At 36.6% G+C, this 22,494-nt stretch overlaps 1 protein-coding gene across 2 annotated transcripts in view; it reads left to right on the top strand.

The window, feature by feature from the left end:
* The window catches only part of LOC139698716 (glyoxylate reductase/hydroxypyruvate reductase-like), a 30,583-nt gene extending 8,782 nt beyond the window's left edge, over positions 1 to 21,801 (top strand). The window contains exons 2-7 of one of the 2 annotated variants that reach the window (XM_071597603.1): positions 1,127 to 1,257; positions 1,945 to 2,134; positions 5,207 to 5,373; positions 9,240 to 9,404; positions 12,017 to 12,142; positions 21,456 to 21,798. In XM_071597603.1, coding sequence (XP_071453704.1) covers positions 1,127 to 1,257; positions 1,945 to 2,134; positions 5,207 to 5,373; positions 9,240 to 9,404; positions 12,017 to 12,142; positions 21,456 to 21,571 — 895 coding nt within the window. In that variant the 3' untranslated portion in view covers positions 21,572 to 21,798. Of the gene's footprint in view, positions 1 to 1,126; positions 1,258 to 1,652; positions 1,767 to 1,944; positions 2,135 to 5,206; positions 5,374 to 9,239; positions 9,405 to 12,016; positions 12,143 to 21,455 lie in introns of those variants that run through there. The other variant, XM_071597604.1, reaches the window with a different exon arrangement.
* Positions 21,802 to 22,494: the final 693 nt, after the last annotated feature.

The raw sequence follows: 22,494 nt of genomic DNA, 5'->3' as shown, positions 1-22,494 counted from the left end.
TGAGTCAATCCAAGGCTCAGGCAATTTTTTTCCCAATAGCAAATGTGTGGTCACTTTACGTGTTTAGTTTAGGATCAATTAAAAACAGAGAAGTTTGACATCATTTCCTTGTGTCACAGATTCAAGGGAATCATTAATAAGAGACTCTGTTTTAATTCAATTCAGGAAGAATCTGTTGTTCACTATTCATTAATGTGTCCTAGGGTGTGCAAGGTGCCTATCATACTCATAGTCTCACTGTGATTCGTGCTACTTCACAGGAATGTTGTGGCATTAGCTTATAAAACATAGTCGGCAGGACTGGAAGAACATTAATCATTGGTAAAAAAAGGAGGAGACCAAGTATAGATCTTTAAGTTTACACAGCTGTAGCACCCCTTGCTAATCCTTTGAAAATTCTGAATAATTATCATAGACCAGCTGTTTATTTTCAAACAAATATGATGCCATAAATTTTTATTCAACAGCTTAGAAACCATAATTCTGTAACATTTAGTCAAAAATTGTATCATAAACACAAACAAAGCAGAATTCAGATTGCATGGGATGAGTGACTAGCATTATTTCTCTTCATATGTCTTGATAACATACAGTGATTAAGAATTTGAAGGCATTCTATGGTGTCAAAGACTTCAGAAAATTAAGAAAAAATATAAGCCATTGCTCATATTTGTACTTCCACACACATACAGGGAACACTTTAGAATACCTACTAATGGGATTTGGGGGAAAGACCAAAGAGTAGGCATGAATTGATGGAAAGGATATATGTCGTTTAGTGTATACCAGACTTAATTAAGCTTCTAGAAAAGCCAAGTATGTCCTATCAATATTTGAGTTTTTAATTTGTTAAAACAATTTTGTTGATTTCTAATTGAGAGAATTCTTTCCATAGAAAAGGAACACCAACAAATTATAAAGTTTTGAAGGAGTTGATCAGCAGTTGCACTAGAATGATTGCAATCACTCCAAAATGTAATGGCATACACGAATGAAGATATTGTATTCCTGTCCCAGTATTAACTCTCCATTTTACCACACATTTGACCGATACTATTGGTTAGTTATGCATTCTATCAGGTGAGTCCCAAAACAAAATAATGTTGGATTTGCCATTTCATTTCAGGTGCGAGTTGATCATATGTTCAGAGCAACCATATCCTTCGAGGGCAGATATTCTAAGAAAAATAAAAGGTGTTGATGCCTTATTTTGGTGCACACATTTGAAACTAGATAAAGAAATTCTGGATGAAGCTGGTAAGACCTAAATGGTATATTCAAAAGGAACATAGATTTCCTAAAAATGAATAGATTGATTTGTTTCATGAGATGCCCTTTTTTATGGGCAGTAATTAGTTACTAAGCATTCATATGCTACAGTGAAATTTGTATTATGTAGCCCAGAACAGAAAGGTTACTGGCAAGCATTTCATAATTTTTTTGATTGAGCCTTGATGATCTGAAATATAATTTTATTAAATATATCCTCTGGGCATCTCATTTCCTTCTGTTTATGTTGCAATTGTCTTGACACATTTTCATTCACTATGATGAAAATGAATTTTGTGGTTTTTTAAATAAGTTTTGATGCCAAGCATTTTGGTTATTTTTAATTTTTCCTTTAATTTTCCCCATTATTATTTTCTCTTTCAGTGTGAAGATTTTGTTTAATATGTGTGTGTGTGTGTGTGTGCATGTAAACACACACATTGTTTAATTTTACTTATTTAAGCATTTTCAATTATACAAGCAGTATATGGACCCCTGTAAGTGAAAATTTGATGCACATTTTTTTCTGTTATTTTATTTAATTCAGCTTGTAATATTCACTTGAAGAATAAACCTGCATAAGATATGGTTACCCACTTCCAAGGATTCCTCTCTGAAAACAGACTTAATGACAAATGAGTGCATATCAAAATTACCATTATTTTCCTTCTTCAGGGGAAAACTTGAAAGTTGTTGGAACCATGTCAGCTGGATATGACCACATAGACATTGCTGAACTAAAGAACCGTGGCATACTCGTTGGGAACACACCTAATGTACTCACCAGTGCTGTGGCAGAAGTTGCGCTTGGGCTCATGATTGCTGCTGCTCGGAGATTTCATGAAGGCCAATTGGCACTCATGTCGTACGTAAATCAATCATTCTCCTAGACAAAAAAAAATATCTCTAACATATTATTAACTCATGTGAAATGTGTACTCCTGGAAATAACAAAGCTAGAATTATGATTTTTCTAAAGATGAATCAAATATAAAAGGTTGTATTTCAAATGGTGCTCAGGGAGAAATGCAAAAAATACTTTAAACTGTTTAAAGAGATTAATGAAAAAAAGCAGCAAGCACTTGATTAAATCCCCTCCACGTTGTCAGGATCATGGAAACTACTGTGGAAGCTCAATATAATGAGAGCTATTGATCCTTAAAATGGACGGGTGTAACATTTTTGCTCTTACAAATGTTGATTTAACGATCATTTAACATCAGAGTCATTTGAATTTTCAGAAATCATCTCATAAAGCGGACATGTGATATTATAGGTATAATCTCAACAACCTGGGAACTGTTAATAATAATATACATGAGTTGTTCAATAACCCCTTAGAAATCTAGTATCGGGAAAGGTTTGCATTTAGTGAGCCTCATTTCTCACGAGACTGCTGTTTGAGTTTCAGCTACATCCATCTTGTAGTTTGATTTTCATGGTCGAATGAATCTTTTATTTATGTTGCAATTGTCTTTTAACATTTTCATTCACAAAGATGATGCTGAATTTGTTCATTTAGAAAAATAGAAGAAAATGAGTTTTGTGCATTGATTAAACACCTCTTTCAAAAGGCTTAACACTAAAAGAGGTCAAAGCTGAGTTGGATGAAGTTCATGGCACATCGGCTCCCGTGTTTGCGACTCTTTATGTACAATTGGGTGAATAAGTTTTTGCATATCCATGCATCTACAAATGATGAACATGGTTCAAGATGGGAAAAAATGGGGAGTAGTGTCCATCATTATTGCACTAGTTGAGCGAAGAAATCAGGAAAAAATTCCAGATTTGGCAAAGAAAAACAATTCTCTTCCATTGAGACAAAATATGGGTGTACACATGCAGTTTTGATGGCAAAAATTATGGAATTGAGGTTTGACTTGTCACAGCATCCACACCAAGTTGACCACATTTGGCCCCGAGTAACCTCTTTTCATTTCCAAACTTGTAAAAATAGCTCAACAGAAAAAGATTCACGTTGAACAAGAAGGTCATTGCCTTGCCAACAGATGCCTATTTTTAGGGCCATCTGAAATCCTACTTTTTGGACGGCTTTCAAAATTTGGAAAAAAGCTGGGAAAAGTGTAAGTAGCTAAAAGGAGTCACACTATGTTGAAAAATTGAAAAAAAGCCTATTCATTTCCCGAAGGACTTTTTGAACGACCTAATGTATCCTACATGAATATGACTTTGCAGATCATTCACTGCCATGACGTAATATTATGTATTAAATGTTTTGTAAGTTGATCCAGGTATGTGTACCAGTTGAGTGCCATGAGCATGTCATGTCAATGCCTTAAGGTTACAGATCACATCTTGGAATGGGTTTAGGATGTAATCAGCAAATCAAAAATCAGCAAATAATCAAAAACCTATAAATTTGAAGGACAGGGAGAAGAGGAGCAGGTTACAAAAACCTGGTCAAACATTTTCAGTCGAGATAGAGAAGAGATTCTGCCTCACTGAAGAGAAAATGCTGTTGGAAGAGAGAAGTGGAAAAAATAATATAATTGTAAAAGTTGCAGCTGCCCATATTCAGAATTACTCTTGAAGTCAAAGCCAGGATGCCTATTCAGCAACTTCAGCTTCTTCTCGGTGCGTTTTGATTCAATAGTAAGCTTGAGCAGAACTTGCCTCAGGTCCCCAAATTTTGCAGCCATTGTAGAGATGAGACTATATTTAAGTGAACACCATCTCTTATGGCATGATGACCCACTATGAATTAAGGCGTTTATCTATCTATCTACAATGGTGGTGGAGAAATCCAAGTCCTTTTCAGTATTGAGAAAAAGGTTGTATGAAGTTGAGTCCTCTTTACCCTGCATATTTTTTCCATGACTATACGGTACATTTCATTATTGATTAGCTTAGACTTGCGTAGGGAGAAATCTTCAGGAGAAAATGTGTTCTTTATTATCCCGAAGAGAAAAGTGGCAGACATGACCCCCTGGTATTGCATAGCTTTACCAGTCGCTTATCTCTGCTGACAGCATCTATTAAAATGTGCAAATTACATGATGTTCAGAAGTTCAATGGGAGTCCCTTTGCAAGCTAAGAAAGTGATATGGATTGAGTGAAATGCTGTTTCACAGTAAACAAACAAGACCACAAAAAGCACATTTGCCCCGAAATAAGAAATAGGCATCCTGAGATGGTTGGAAATTAGTGTTCTTGGCCATAAAATAAAAATACAGTAACTTTATAATTTTCATGTTTATACAGATGTGGAATCTATACTAATGTAGAATTACTATTCTTTGCTATGTGTAGCCCTCACTATTACTGGTTTATCTACATTGCATTGAAATTTTAGGGCAATGATCTGTGCGTTGGGTACCACCCATAATAACTAAACAGCAATTATGTACTGTGCATATTATTTTAGATCTACCATGTTACTTACAACTTAATTAATTATACTAAAATGTTAATTACAACTTACTATAACAATATCAGGATGCTTCTTTGGAAGAAAACCATCAAAGTAACTTCAAACTCAACCATTCCAAAAGCCAACAATAAAATTTTATCTTGATCACAACATGGCAATTTCAGTACATATTTGGCACCTCACTTTCTTGTTGTATCATTTTGAGTTGCCCAACACAGATTATCTTCCAAATTCATGAAAAGGAGTAGAACAACTTGTCCATTTTAAATTATCAGCGGATACTTCTAAAAGTGAATTCCCAAAAGAACTTGGGATTTAAAAAAATGGCTCTGTTGTAAATATTCTTTAACACTTGAATTTTTACTCCATTTCATAACTTTTCCCAATGCCCTAGATTGCTTACATATTCAGATAATTTTGACAACTTTTGAAATAATGCCTCAGATAATAATGCTTTGTAATAATTTGCTACAGCTAGGTATTGCAACCATTTTAACAATCACTCCATCCTCCTTTTTGGCTTCTCTCTTTCTACCAATGAATAAGGGGTTCCTGGAATACTGGGGCTGCCCAATGGATGCTGGGTATGGAACTGCGGGGATCCACCGTTGGGATTGTTGGGCTAGGTGGCATTGGACAAGCAGTTGCTCGTCGTGTCCAACCATTTGAAGTCGGAAGAATCATTTACTGCGGACACTCACCCAAAAAGGAGGGTAAATGGCATGTTGTGAACTTCTAATTAACTTAGGCTAAGAGAATTATAAATACAGAATGGTGAGTGCCAATAGCTAAATACATAACTAATAAATGCAAGTGAGGTAAAAATATTTTTTCAGAAAAAATTATGAGCAAGTTTGTTTTTTAATACTTGGCTTTAAACTGCCAAACTCTCCAACATCAATCATGAACAATTTGAAAAGGATATCATATTTTTCCTTTCCCATGAACGAAAACTTTTATGTGGTGGAAGGTCTTGTGTGTTCTGAAGACCCCTAGAGCTGTGCTGCTGGAAGCGATGATAATTACTCCTGGTAATAGGGTATTAAGCATTAAGGCACTAATGGAAATGTATTCAAGTTTGACCATGGGCAAGATAGCATTCCAATAGACCTACTTAATGGCTAAGAAAAAAGTTGTCGGAAAAGCAAGAGATTCTTTGCATTCATGGAGTGAAAAAGTGGCTGGAAAATTTTGACAGTTCAGAATTACTTTCCATTCCAAAAAAGGGATAGGACACCTTATTTGAGGATTACAGAACAATGAGTTTGACACTTGAGTGGTTCTCATGGTCATCAATGAGAGGAAGGCAAGTGATTACGTTGGGGACCTTCCAAACTGACCTGAGGGTTGATTACTGTGTTTATGGTTTTATACATACATATATATGCCGGGCAAGTCCCTCTGGGCACTCTCAGCCTGCTTCACCCAAGCTGTTTGATTTTCTGGTTATCTTCCTGGGAAACCATGACTGGAACAAGGAAAGGAACTGGCTCTCATTATTACCCTTATGTTTGAATTTCACACGCCGTCAGACTCAATACTGGGTGAACTCTTCCATCACCTACCAAACCAACATTCGAGTTGATTACTGTGTTTTATGAATATGGTGCAGCGGAATAAGCAACCCACAGAACCGGCTCAGGGAAAGGAACTGGCCCCCATTATTACCCCGTTGATGTGCGAATTTCACACACTGTCAGACTTAGTGCTGGATGAGCTCAATCCTCACTTATCAAAAGGACCTTCAAGTTGATTACTATATTCATGGTTTTTGATGAATTATAAAGTTAGGAGGGGATTGGAGGGATGGGTGACTTATCGGTAACCTGTATATGTCTCAGACTGCTCAGGTATGTATGGCTGATGGAGAGTCAGAATCGGTGGTGTTATGATAGGAGTGACACAAGAGTGTCAAATTTCACCTGCAATTTTCAATATATACATGAAGGAAAGAGGCATTGGAAGAACTGGAGAGTGGAATGAAACTTGGCGGAGAATTCATCAAATCAATTAAGTTGTGGATCATCAAACTTTAATCAGCCAGTTAACCAAGAGGCACTAAATCATTACTGAGTTTATTAGAAAATCAGAGTGAAAACAATGGGAGGAGAATCAATTTAAACAAAAACCACCACACCGTAGTTATCAGCCTTGGATTGTTTTAATACATCAGGATAGAGTTGCATCTTGTACTAAGCCCAACAGCTCATGCAATTCACTAATACATCAGGATAGGTGAGTCAGTTCCTTTACCTTTGCCATCTATGATTTCCCAGGAAGACCTATGGTCTGAAACATCAGACAGCTTTGGTGTACCTGAAGGTGCTCTGAGAGGTGTGCCTGGAAATCAAACCTGGACCCTCCAGCTACCAACCCAGCTCTACCCGCTTGACTGCCAAGTTCCCAGTTTAAGCAAAACAAAAGTGATGAGGTTTTCCATAAAGAGAAAGGCTGAGTTAAACATTAAAATAGAAGCAGAAAAACTAGAGCATGAGGAAGAGTTTACATATTTCGGGAGTGTTTTGGACCGAGGTGGCCAGAGTAGTAGGGATATAAGGAGAAAAGTCACGCAAAGCTTTCACAAGGGGGAAGGATTTGATGACTGGGACATTGATAAAGGATGTTAAGAAAATTATAGTGAAAGCTTTGATATGGAGCATGGTTTTGTATGGCACGGAACTAGTCATTGGAGCAGGATGGTAGGCAAAAATTGGAGTCTAATGGGATGTGGCTGTGGAGGTTGGAAAATGGAAAGAAAAACAAATGAAGTAGCAGTCATGGTAGGAGAGGAGAGAGAGGGTTGTTGGGAGAAATCCAAAGGGGGCAGCAAAGGTGAATGCAAGGCATGTTGATTGGCAGTGGGATGCTGAAAGAGGGATAGAGGATGCGTTAGGCAAGTGAAGTAGGTGGAGAAATAGGATAGGCATTTTGGACGGAATGAATGGAGATAGGATGTGTGTAGAATTGAAGAAGGCTCTATTTTCATGTTGGGTGTATACTATGTCCCGCAAGACTAAGATATGTGGGCATATTCAGTCAGCGTCCATCCAAAACCTACCTTAAATGGTAATTAAGGCCAAATAACAATTTTATTTCCCCAAAAAGGTTAGGAATGGACTAAAGTCACCACTTCAATCATTTCCAGCATGGTGTACTACCTTCTAATTGGATGTCTATTGCCACTATTATGTTTTATGCATTGCGCCCTACATTTCCATACTTCCTTGTCTATTTCTTCTTGCCACCATGCCTCATAAAAAGGTCATTCTCCTCTCTCCTCCACACCCCAATATCCTATTGCATCTCCTTGCTATTAAGGAACCCTAATCTTTTCAGCACTCCCTCCACCCTTTCCATACGCCTAATTTGGAGTTCACCCAGCAACTTCATCTCTCCTCCCATTGTATTTTATACTCTGTTCTTATTATTCCTCTCTCCCACTTATCTACTCCTCCATTCTCCACTCTACCCACAACACAAAATCCTCCAATCTCTGCAAATCCTCTTGACTCAAAGACCAGGTATCAGATCCAACCAGGCCAATGCTCCATAGCAAAGAATACTAATTTCCTATGCATGGAAATATGTCTTTACTTCCTTGCACATGTCATCAAGCCCTTTTTTCTATGCTGCTCTTTTTGTTAAGTCCCCACCACCATACCCATTATGAAAGAGTGTAAACATTGCATCTGCCTATCTACCGGTCCACTTCCACTAGTCTCAACAAACCACCCCTTTTGATGTATACTTTGTTACATCCGACAATAGAGTAATAATTATGAGGTAAATCTTGCTACTTTAAATGATGGCTGTAGTGTTCAGTAAGCACAGTCTTGTATGATGCACGCACATATGCTTTATCATTTTCAGTCTTGGGAGAGCAATAATTTTCCAATGCCCAATCAAGAAGAATGGGCTTAAAAGGCATTGTCGCGAGAAAAACCTGGTACCCGCTTTTTATGTAAAATATGAAGCTACCCATTAAAAAGCTTTTAACATTGCTCCACGAAAACATTTTTCCAGAATTTAGTGGTCTAAAAACACATTGATGATAAATATGATCATTTAAAGAATAGATCCCTTGTATTAAAATATAGTTACAGTACTATATACATGTAATTTTCCTCAGAGATATTGTATTTGTCCTTTAATGTGAATATAAAAAATTCGCATGAAGTGAAGCCTAAATGAGTGAGTTTATTTCAAAGTAGAACAGCAAATTCTGTATTTTAAACAAAAATATTTAAGAACCATCTCATGGATCTTTGAAATGCTGTTCAGTTCATTAAAAATGTTTTCAAGATGTCTCATTTATTCAAAACGTACATAGTACATACACATGGCAAAAAATGGTTGCCTGCCTTGAATATGTATATGCACGGCCTAGTCCTCTATTCTTCTCAAAAAAGGTTGTCGGCAAAACTCACGGGTAGAATTATATTGCTAGGAACTCATAGGATAGGTACGCATTGTGAAATATAAAATGACTGTTGTGAAAAAGGAGTAGTTACCTATTGTAGAAGTGCGCAGAATAGTAAATATGAATTACTGAAGCCTCCACCTACATGATTATTTTTAGGTGAAGCTATTGGTGCAGAGTTTGTCTCTCTGGAAGAGCTGCTTCAAGAAAGCGACTTTGTAGTTGTCTCTTGCCCTCTGTCACCTGAAACCAAGGGGATGTTCAATGATGAAGCATTTGCTAAGATGAAGAAAACAGCAGTCCTTGTCAACGTTGCTCGAGGAGGTAAAAATCTAAATAACGTACATTTGTAACAATAGTTGGGTTCTTAAAAAGGTGACATGTAAATCAATTGCTCTGCATCCCTGCAAATATTTTGTAAGCCATATATGAGCACTGCCTGATTTAGGAAAGGGTCTGTTATACATCTATGGGAAACCATAAGTTTATGGAATTCAATTTTAGCCTCATTTCAGGGAAATAAACATTGGGTTCAGAAATGGTGAAATTAATTATTAACCGGTTATTGAAAGCATTCTGAAAACAGGAAGCCCAAAAGTTTCAGTTTTGAAAGTGGATGTTCCTGACAGCTATCCATATATGTCATCAAAACTATGGGCTTAGAAGGCCAAAGATGAAGTGGAAATACAAAGCCTGGTTATACTAATAAGTGTAGTACAACAAAACCCATTTATACTGTTTCCTTGTTCACTTGAATTTTATTCTTGAGAATTGTGAGTATAACACAATTTGCTTCTTTATTCACCATAAGCCTGTTTAGTATGGTTTCCTCATAGAACAAAAAAATTAGACAATCTTGCCTCAATGTGCATGTCAAGTTTAGTACATATATCATGACGATAGATATTTAGATTTTGTTCCTATAAACACATGTTATTCTTAACAAGTAAGACCATTTTGTATAATTTAAGAACAGCCATTGGAATAATTTACTGCTCATGAAAATGAGGCCGGCTGGATTGTCTGGAAGGTGAGTTTAAAATAGCCCTTATTTCTGCACTTTAAAAATCTTTTGGCGATGGCTTGAACCACCCACCCCAGAATATAATCCCATATGATAATTGAGATTGATAATTTGAATGGTACAGACATTTTAGGATATCTAAGCCAGTACTAAAAAACAATTATCTCAGCTGGAAAAGAGTTATATTAAGTTTAGATTTTTAGTCGTCAATATACAAGGCCAATTTTTGGGATGATTCAATCTGAAAACCCAAGAATTTTTTACAGTGTCAGCATTATTTAGGTCCTTCTCATAGGGTTTAACTGAGAGTGAAAGTTTCTGGGAAGGAATCTGTATGTAATGTGTGCCTGGTATAATCTGAATCTGTACGTAATGTGTGCTTGGTGTAATCTGAATCTGTATGTAATATATGCCTGGTGTTATTGGTAAATGGATACATTTACATGACTGAAGTAAATTGTCCTTCACTGATGAGTGGTTTATTTTCATTCTATGAGGTATGAATATCAGAACCTCCTGGATTAGGATCCCCAGAGGACAAGGATTCTCATGTAGAGGTCGTTTCTTTATTTGGCTTCTGAAGGGGATTTAAAACAATAAAAGAAAACAATGGTAATTCGCATTATATATACGTATACACAGCTCTTTGAGGAGGATAATGCCACTTCCAAATGAGATGAACAATTGAATGTGTATGCACAGTTCATGATGTATTTTACTTAGCCTTAATCAATGTCTGAGAATCTAATATTGAATATATTAAAATATAAAATACTACCAAGTTTCTCTTTGTTTTTTCTTGTTTCCTCTATTACAACCTAATCTTATTTTTTAAGGAAAAAATGCAGTTTGTTAGCTAAACTTAAATATTCATCATCAGGACACTACACATACAAGACTTGACATGCACATTGAGGCAAGATTGTCGAAGTTGAGTGGTGAGGGACCATACCACAAACGAGCCAAATTTTTTAACCTGCTTCTTCCAGATTTGAAAGCATCACCTTCAAATAATGTCAAACGTAATTGTTAAGCATACTTGCTTATTAAACCTTTGTTCAATGTGGATGGATTTTGTGCATCATGTAAAGAAAAGTGTAAAATGTTATTTTATAAATATCCGTGGTTAATGTAAATAACCATTTTTTCCATATTATGTATGCTAGCAAAATTTTTGCACATTTTTTTGTTTGACAACAAAACCATACTGAACCAGCTTATGGTGAATAAAAAAATAAGTTATTCATATCCTACCGAGCATGACAGATTGTGGAATCAGATGGCCGGCTGATTGCCTCCTTCCGTCTCATGGGGCTTAGTTTTGGGGAGTTTCTAATTTTTAATTCTGATTGATGACCTTCCTCACAACAAGTCCATTTTGTATGCCACTGATCCATCTTTTGTGATTTGATCCACCAGCCATAATGCCACCTGATTTCACCAAAAACCCTTTAACATTGGATATTGAAAATGGCTGAAAGTTAATGGTTTTTTGTTAAATCCAAGTAAAACTGAGCAATTAATTTGCAGTCTGTAATTTTCATCTAATGAAGGTAGACCTGCCAAACTGGTTATGGTTTTACCTTGATTCAAAACTGAGTTGGAGCTCCCATGTCTCCAAGTTCTGCAAAATATTAATGTCTTGCTATTTTTGCCAAGTTCAAAATGGTTGTACCCTCAGGGCATATACTTTCGTTGAACTCAGTTGAAGAATATTTTTCTTATACCACTACTGACCTTATCTTTTGATGTGTAATGTACTTTTAATTTTTTTATAGCATTCCTCCTTGACAAGGTCAATTGTATGAGGAATGACCAAGAGCTATTTTTATTATGATACACAGTTTTGATAAATTTTTATGGTGCAATTGTTTGAACTTTTTCAATCCTTCTGCTACTAATTTTTGGACAGGTTTGATTGATCAAGAAGCACTGGTGAGAGCCCTTCAGGATGGAAAGATACAGGCAGCTGGCTTGGACGTCATGACCCCTGAACCTTTGCCCACCAATCATCCCCTAGCCAGTCTAAAAAACTGCTGTGAGTAGTGTTCCATTACAGTATTAACAGTTTTGTTGCAGAAGAAGTTTTGTCTTCTCATTTACCAATTTTTTCATTCCATTCCAATTTATTTTAAGATAAGCAACATTATTTTCCTATTTTGTCAAAAGTTTTTAAAGTTTACAATTAATTAAAATAATTTGATGATTTGATTACATGCTGATTGCGTTGCGTGTTAGTATTGTGTAGTCAATAATGTATACTTGCTAATTAAAAGTTCACTTTTCATAACTGCATGACTTTGGAAATCAGAAGGGAATCATTTGAACTCTATCATGGATCAGAATGATTAAATGATCTAGAATGGCAGTGTCTTGAAAAAACTGAGATAAATTCTAGAAATTTCTGCATACAGTGACATCTGATGGTTTAAAAAGATAAAAAAATATTATTTCTACATGAATTTAAAATAATTTTCCTCCATTGTGAATAATGAATATTTAAATACTTAATGAAAAACGGCATTTTTAAGGAAGAATGATTAATTGTATTTCATGATTGTAATTGAACTAGATAACTACAATTATAATAGAGTGTAAATATTTTGTACATATCATTATTTTTCATAAAAATTATAAATTCATTTCACAAGCATTTATTTGGATGTTATTTTTATCTCAGTTGAAATGTGAGTTAAAAAATACTACCTTTGGAAACAGTTTTAAGTCTGCTATGAATACTTGCTCCATATTTATTTGTAATTTCTGTCGATAGCCTAGAGAATAACTTTCAAGATAGGTATGCCAAAGTCTGGCAGCATTCTAACGGGAACATATCTTTTTTCCATCATTTAAGTAAAGGTGATTTTATGCTCCTGATACTTGATGTGTGATAAAAAGTGAACCAGGTAGGAAGGAATAGCATATAAAAGAATGTACAGATGTATTTTATGACAGATATTTGAAGAAAAGGAATTTTTTGGGAAAACTGTAAAAGTCAGAGAATTATATGAATGGATTTCATTAAAAACAAATACCAAGGAAGTTTTTGCACTTATACCCAACATATATTACACAGGTGCAACTGCTACCCTATTTTCAAATCAAATAACTTTACTCACCACCATAATGTTGTCTACCCCCATTTATTTGATGGGCCTTACTTGATTCCTATTCCCCCAACTCTGTCTTGCAAACCAAGGGCATTTGCCATGCATACCTATTCTTTTTGTGGTATTTAAACCAGATGTTTGTTATGCTTGGCCCCGCAGGACTATTTATTGCTTCCTCCCCAGGGTGATTCCTTTCTCTTGATGTGCTGTCCCCCACATCACTACCATCTCCTCCTTTGCTTACCGTCGTAATCCTACCATCCCCAAACGCTATCAAATATTTTTTTCCAGGATCACCTAAAATTGTTTCCTCTGACTGATAGTATGCCCTATTGACTTCTCCTCCCTATGATTCGTACCCTTCACTAGCACTTTCCCTTCCACTCTACACTCCAGTAATCCCCGCTATCCTTCCATCTCACCTCGCATGAACCTAAAATATCTATATTTCATTTTTCCATCCCGCCCCTCACCCCCTGTCGTTTCCTCCCCACTCATTCCCCTTCACTGCCGAGCCCCTTCATCCGATGAGGGGGGACTCCAATGACTGTGGTAAGGGAGCAAGTGATGGAACACCCTGACGAAGCGGGTGATTTATTTTTGGTTCAGAACCCTTGCCTGCCCTGTGGCCAGTGTGCTCAAAATTTAATCAGTAAGGACACAATAAGTTGTGCACATTGAGGTCCATGGGACTAGTATTATTTGAATACAGTGGTATTTTATCTGATTTTGGCTATATATTGTCTAATTTTCCTGTCCTCAACATTGTCTGAACATTCCAAGTTCCTATTCTTATCAATTCGGTCTTTTTCTGTTGTGTCTCTTATGCTGCTGCTTTATCTTTTGCTTTGCAAGGATTTGGTGAGATGACAACCGCAGAAGCTTTGCCTCTCCCACTGCTGGGCAGAGCAAAAAGCAGAGTCCCATAGTTCCAGGACTGATATTCTCTGTAGTGTTCATCATATTAATCTTGGGAATAATAATTGAGGTGGTTTCCCATTGCTTTTCTCAATAGTGTTTTTAACATGACACCATCACTCTATAGCCGCCCCACTGGGGTCAGACAGCTTTGCAGCCACCTCACTGGGACTACCTTTCCTCTTTCACCCTTACCTGTTGACCTATGGGTAACCCTGCCAGGAGCACAGATATCATTGCTCTCAACAGCAGAGCTCTAGGGGCACGAGCCCTTCCATCACGCCAAAACTATTTCTTTATGTGCATGCCGACTTGAGGATAGGACACAGAAAAATATCACTAACACACTCTTAACCTCTCACGCTTCCATTCCTTTTTCAAGATGGCTAAGGATTGCTTACCCTCATATTCTCAGAGGCATGAGGGCAAGGGGTTGGACTGGTTGTGCCGTTGATTGCCCTCACTTGACCTGGTTTCCATTGGAATATACTTCATCTTAACAGCACCCTGGTGACTGGCATGCAGTTCCCTCAAAGTATCCTTGGTTTTTCTAATACTACATTTCTATTTCCCACAATTAAACTACCTGGCTCCATACGTTCATTTTTGCTCAGCATAAATGGTTTAAAGCATCACTAACTTTAACTGGACAACCAAATAAAGCCTTAGCCAACATATATTACCTCAAATTCTTGTAAAGCTCCCCTTACAGTTACACGTTGAAATTCCCTTTCGCCAACTCCTTATACTAAAAATCTCTTACCCTTCCTATTGCATGGCGAAATAGAATATTGAAATCCATTCAGCAAATACCGTATAACATGCTTGTTATCTATGCAAAAGTGTTCAGATGATCGAAAAAATGACGATGCGCATTATGTTATGAAAATTGAAAAAATCCAAACAATTACACGCCTATGTACACAATAACTTATAGAAGATTTTTGCAAAAACAAAATAGTCTGGAAGTATGCCTTTATAATTGCGTTCTATTTTATACAGATCTGCTACTGTTACAGTTATTTCATCTCATAAAGCCATGAGAAAAGAAGAAACATAATTTCTATGCTTCATTTATTCTAATACATATTACTTCTTTATTCTACTGCTTAGTACTTAACTTATATGTAGAGTATGTCGTATTATATACACTCAGGTATAAATATATGTGAGGATAGGTAGATCACTCAAATCCAAGAAATTCATCAGCTGAATCACAATTAAATGAATTAAGTGCATTTATTATCTCTTCAGGTACATAACTGAGTTAACTCTTCCTCATCTTCTAGCAGTGGCGTTGAAATATTACCTAAAAATGTTTCAAATCCATTTTGCACACAAGTCACTCTGACACCCAGCCATATTTCCAGGATCCACTGGTTTATTTCTTCACAAGACACTCTTCTAATCCTTCCCGATTCTGTGTAGTCTTCCATACCAGACATCATCCACTTTTCCCAACTAGACCTTAACTTTGACTTAAAAGATTAATTAATGGATAAATCCTGGTAGCCTGGCAATTTCCTAATTCTTTTGCAAAATTGATGACTTCTAGCTTAAACATCGCTGTATATGTTTTCTTCTCCATGGGTAATTTTCTTGAGAAAATTGTAAATTACTAAGGATAAACTGAATTCAGGTTTGAAACAATCACCACGTAAGCGGCACTTTCATAGAACTTGGAGGGTGTACAGAACAGCTGATTGCCAATAATAACAAAGCAAAGTAAAGCAGACAATACAAGAAAATTCGATTTCATTCATTCTCTTATTTTTTATACTTGATTTGCTAAAAGTTAATTTATTTAGCAAATCAAAAGGCACAAAAACCTATCTCCCGTTTTCACCTACAAATCATAGCAAAAAAGCAATAAGGCGGCATATTTTGTTAGCTTGTAAATATTGTTTATTTTTTATCCTTATGTTGCTTCCAATGTCTTCTGTATACTTATGGTAGATATAGCCACAGGCAATGATGATTCCATATACAGTGGTTGTTCCCATCTATTAGTGTATGCATATAGATGTATTTTTACACATATTATATATATATATATATATATTATATATATATATATATATTATATATATGTATAATTATAATATTAAATAATGCATATCAAATATTATATTTATATATAATTATATATATACATAATATTATTATTATTAGGTGATCTACCAGTTAAGGTAGGTTTTTCGATGGACACAGCTACTAAAGGAATATTTTGTGACTCTTAACAAAACACAATCCAGCAACCTACTCTACATCAGGTCCCTCTTCATCTCTGAGTACTTCCTTCCTCCCTTTATCCCGTCCAACATCCCTATCCTGTTCCTGCCCTTTCCTCATTTACCTAACATTCTCCCCTCTTACAGTCTTCAACATCCCACTGTCGGTCAATACTCCATTCATCCACTTTTCCTGCCTCCATAGGATTTCTCCCAACAAACCCCTCTTTTCGCCCACAATACCTCATTTGTTTTCTTCTCTGTCCGTTTCACCTTCTCCATTCTTCTCCACACCCACATTTCAAAAGCCCTCCAGTCTACGTCTATCCTCCTACTTCAATGACCACGTTTCCGCGCAGTACGTAGCTACGCTCCGTATCAAAGTTTTTACGAGTCTTTTCTTAACTTGCTTACTCAACTTCCCTGTCATCAACTCCCTCCTCCTTGTGAAAGCCTCTTTGCCAAGCGCAATTCTTCTCCTTGCGTCCGTCCTTACTACTTTGACCGCGTTGGTCCAAAACACTTTCAAGATACGTAAACTGTTCTACCTGCTCTAGTTTTTTGCCCTCCTATTGTAATGTTTAGCTTAACCTTTTTCTTTCTAGAAAATCGCATAACCCTTGTTTTATTAATGTTGATTCTCATCCCATACCTGTTGCACTGAATTTCCAATTCACTCAGCAATGCTTGCAACCTCTTGGCTGACTGACAAACTAAAGCTTGGTCATCAGCAAACCTAACTGATTTTACGAATTCCCCGCCCACTTTCATTCCTACCTCTAGTTCTTCCCATGCCTCTTTGATCATTTCCTCTGCATACAGGTTGAACAGCAACGGTGATAATGGGCAACCCAACCTTACACCTCTTCCTAACACTGCCCATCCGGACTCCCTGTTCCCCACTCGTACTTGAGCAGTCTGAGACATGTACAGGTTGCGGATTAGCCTCCTTTCCCTCCAATCTATTCCTATTTTCTGCTCTATACTCATTAGTTTTTCCCAAATCACTCTATCAAACACTTTTCAAAATCTATGAAACAGGCAAATACCTCCTGGTTGTATTCTATATTCCTCTTGATTAATAATCTCATTACTGCAATGGCATCAGACGTACCTCTCCCCTTCCTAAACCGAAACTGGTCATTCCCTAAGTAATCATTCTTTTCCAACCTTTTTGGAATAGGAACTAGAACTGATCTCACAAAGTCTTCCGACCAGGTTCCTTCCTTATAGATACTACGAATCAGCCCATATAGCCGCTTCCTCCCTTATTTGCCTAAACATTTGAGTAGTTCTGCAGGAATGTTATCCACTCCCAAGTCCTTATTTAGCTTCATCCCCCTTAATGCCCTTTCTATCTCCTCGTCCAGTATGCTTGGACCTAAGCTATCTTTCTCCACATCATGTTCCTTCTCTATGTCTAACTTATTGGTCTAAGTTCTTTACTATACAGTTTTTCTATATATTCCTTCCTTCTCTCTTTGATATTTCTTGTGTCAACTATTATCTTACCAGCCTTATCTTTAACTGTTAGCATAGATCTTCCTTTCTTACTTCCCGATAAAGATTTAACTTTGCTGTACAGCACACCAATTTCACCCTTCCTCTGCAAATTTTCATGCGGCTTTAGATAATCCTTTCTTGATACTTTCCCATTTTTCTTCAATAGTACTTAGCCCTTTACCATCCTCCATAATATCCTCTACAGCCTGTTGATAGTTCTTCCTTTTTAATCCATTTAATGCTTCTACATTCCATTTTTTAACCCGCCGCAACTGCCTTATCTCTTTCAAATGGAGGCTACATTTCATGACAACTAAATTGTGGTCATAGTCCGCATCCGCTCCCGGGAAGCTGTGTGGATTTATCACACTGTTCCTAAACCTGTGTCTAACTAGAATATAATCTAGCTGATATCTTTCTGAGTCACCTGGCATTTTCCATGTATACCTGCATCTTTTGTGGTGTCTAAACCAAGTGTTGGTGATGACTAACCCCTCTCTCCTGCAGAACTCAACTGCTTTCTGCCCACAGTCATTCCTTCGCCTACCATCGCATTCCAATCCCCCATCACTATCAAATGTTTCCCTGCAGGAACACATGCAATTATGTCCTCTAATTGATCGTATATCCTATCGACCTCTTCTTTCGCATGGTTGCTCGGTGGCATGTATACCTGAATAATAACCAAGGTCGTCGGTTCTGCTTTTATCTCTATTGTTAATGATCTATCCGTTACCTTTTCTATTTTGACTACGCTTCTTCCTAATTTAATCTATATCTAAACTATATCTAATCTATAATCTACTTCTAAACTTAATTGATCGTATATCCTATTGACCTTTTCCTCTGTATGGTTGCTCGGTGGCATGTATACCTGAATAATAATCAAGTTCATCGGTTCCGCTTTTATCTCTATTAGTAATAATCTATCCGTTACCTGTTCTATGTTGACTATGGTATTTCCTGCCTCTTCAATAGTATGGCAACCCCTCATTGGCTCTCGTCCCCACTGCTGTATATTATTTTATAATTATCACTCCAGTAATCCCCGCTATCTTTCCATCTCACCTTGTGTAGACCTAAAATATCTATTTTTCCCCTTTCCATTTTTCGCTTAATATTCTCCAATTTCCCTGCCCTCATCCTACTTTCCTATTCTAACTAATTTGGTCTTCTTCTCCTGCATCTTCTGTCCTGCTGCTGCCAGTTTTCCCTTGCAAGGGTTTCGTGGGATGATGACCGCTGCCTGGCATGACACATGGCCAATTGGGCTGTTCGCCATAGTTGCCAGGACTCATATTCTCTGTGTTATCCAACATTTACATCTTGGGAATGATAATTGAGATTTTTTCCCGTTGACTTCCTCAATAGTGTTTTGAATGTGACACCATCACTTACTGGCTGCCCCACTGGGGTCAGATGCCATTGCAGTCGCCTCACTGAGGAACAGACACTTTGTGGGCTACCTTTTGTCTGGCTCCTAACCTTTAACCTATCTGGCATCAGTGACCCTACCAGGAGCAATTATTATTACTCCCACCAGCACAGCTCTAGGGGTCATCAGAATGCACAAGCCCTTCCACCACGTCAAGGTTGTAGTCCGGGGAGGGATGTATATATATGTATATATATATATATATGTATATATATATGTATATATAAGTATATATATATATACTTATCTCTCTCTATATATATATATATATATATATATATATATATATATACACATATACATTCAAACATGAAATCCCGCCAACTGGCAAACAAATACTCATTCACATAGAAATAGAAAAAAGTAAAAGGGATAGGAACACATATAAAGGACAAACACAGTAGAGGTGGGGAAGGCAAAATCAGGCAAATCACGAGTGTAAAAATATTTCCTAGACCGGGATTTGAGCACCAGATCTTTCCACTTGCGGGGCGGATGGTCTAACCACTTCAGCTATCCAGGAAACGTAATATACACTGAGATCTGTAATGCTTTAAGCAACCAAGTGCCCTGATTCTACTGTGTTCGTCCTTTGCATGTGTTCCTATCCCTTTTCCTTATATCTATTTCTATGTGAATGAGTATATATATAAAAATATAATTGTATATATACATGTGTATGTGTTTGTATGTATGCGTATGTATGTGTGTATATTAATATACCTGTATATATACAGGTGTATATATATATATATATATATATATATATATGTATATATATATATAACGATTGTGAGGAAAAACTGACACGAGCGGCACAATAATGGGCTGACACAATATAACACAAATAGAAAAGAATAGACACATTTAAAAGAACACTCACACGGTAAATTGTTCGAGCCTCCGGCCCTCTCAGAGGCCTTCTTCAAGTGAGACTGACTTCTTCAAGAGAGTCTCACTTGAAGGCCTCTGAGAGGGCCGAAAGCTTGAACAATTTACCGTGTGATTGTTCTTTTAAATGTTGCTATTCTTTTCTTTTTTTGTTGTATTGTGTCAGCCCATTTTATATATATATATATATATGCAAATGCACACAGATGCGCAGCATCTATACACGTTCAAGAGAGCTATGAAGGCCTGGGTGCTGTGTGGTATCAATACAAATTCATGATAACTACAAAGTTCAGGTTGCACATTATCAATGGGAAAATATGGTATATCTCCTGTCTTGCCTTGATTTTAAATCTTAACCTTGTAGTATTATTGCCCACAACACAGAGAAGTCTGATGGCTGCTGTTTGAGGGATGATCATTTTCCACCATAAATGTAAACCAGCAGTTTGTTGTGGTCTGTCCTCAAAATGAAATTTCTTCTGAAAACCGTGCATATACTTTTGAATAGCAAATATGATTGCCATGGCATTCAAATCGATATATGAGTAATTACTTTCTGCCCCATTAGGTAATCTTAAGTTGAAAGCGAATGACCTTTTCTGTCTATTCTCCAATTTGTACTCACCAAGACCATACGGGGAAGCACTGCAATCTAAAATCACAGGCAAAGTGGGGTATCCTGATGAGTTAAAACTCTAGCTGAAACGATAGTTTCTTTGATGCTTGCTAATGCCTCCTCACTCTTCAGACGACCACCCTCTTAAAATAAGCTTGGGCAAGAACAATGAGGGCAATGAAGGTGATGAATTTGGCAAAAACATGAAGTATATCCAAAAACCTCGAGTCTATTCAGCACAGTTTACAATAGTAATCTGGTAAGTTAGTATTGAAAATTTGTATTTCCAATTGAAAATTAAGTCCAAGAAACTACAGGAGATGCTGTGACAGTAGCTTTTAACGGAGTCATCTGATAAATGTGCATTACAATGCAACAATTTGTAACAATAAACTCTGAAATTGTTACATTGACTATTAGGACTTTAAATATGATTCTAATTGAAATGTCTGTTTTTCCAAAAGGCTTCTTTGTTTGATGTGCTGTAGCATTTAATTAATTTATGCAAGGATTTATGAGAATGAACTCTCGACTTTCTAAATTTACCACCCAGAAGCAGGTAAATAGTTCAGTGGGTACATGCATGATTTTGCTATGACAGAGTGACGAAATTATATAACATTTGTGTTTTCTCTCTGCTTCAGTTCTTATTCCACACTTGGGGAGTGCTACAGTGAAAACAAGGCAGGACATGGCCGTGCTGGCTGCAAGGAACATTTTGTGTGGCCTGGAGGGCAAACCACTTCCAGCACCCCTCTGAAGTCTCATTGATCAGGTTGCGGGGTGGCGGCCGTAGCTCACATCAGTATTTTGTGCTCATTTTGGCATATACTCAGTATTTTGCATCATAATGTTTGTGGATTTGTTGAATTTTGAATAATAAAACAGTTACTTTAAATATTCTAACTTAATGCAAAATGCCAAAATGTTAAGAAATGTTAAAAATAATAAATTATGTTTTCAAAATTTTAAGAACATTAAAAAATGTTAAAGAAACTTGAGCAATGTTCATTTGGACGGTTAAATTGTTGAAATAATTCAACCCAATCAGAGCAGATCATCCATGGAGACTATTGGTGTAAGGGTTTTGAAGAATTTAATGAGCCATTACAAAAATACTGAGGCTATATAACATCAAATATAAATGTCAGGTAGCCCCAAAGTACATCAGAGTATTATTGCAATGAAGCAATATTTAAAGAAATGATCTTAAAATTTAGCCAGTGTTTTATGAATGTTGCTCTGGGTAAAAGTGATAGTTCTCCATAATAAGATCGACTCCCAACATGTCGTTTGCAAATAAAAATGGTAGCGTTCATATAGATGAAGTAACATTTGGTGACAGTTTTACCTCGGGCACTTTTTGTCATTCATCAGTTTGTAGAAAAAGATGTGGTTTAACTGTGAAAACATTTACAGATTTGAAAAGTGACAGGAATGTTCACATCATATTTATAGATGGTGAGACTCCAATCATGAAGTGAATTCAGCCGTAGACAGACATGTTCAGGACAAAATTTCATTTTCAAATTGCACATGTCTGCAGAATTCATTATTTCAATAAATATATTTTTTGATCATACAGTTATATAGGCAAGTAATTATTGACCAAATTTCATATTTTCTATTTTTAAGGATTTCCAGCATCCCTGTTTTTCTCCTTTTTAATAAGTCTCTTGCTAC

The sequence above is a fragment of the Hetaerina americana genome, unplaced genomic scaffold (genome assembly GCF_022747635.1).
Source record: "Hetaerina americana unplaced genomic scaffold, ioHetAmer1.1.p SCAF_9, whole genome shotgun sequence".
Taxonomy (NCBI): Eukaryota; Metazoa; Arthropoda; class Insecta; order Odonata; family Calopterygidae; genus Hetaerina; species Hetaerina americana.
This window is presented reverse-complemented; position numbering and strand designations above follow the sequence as displayed.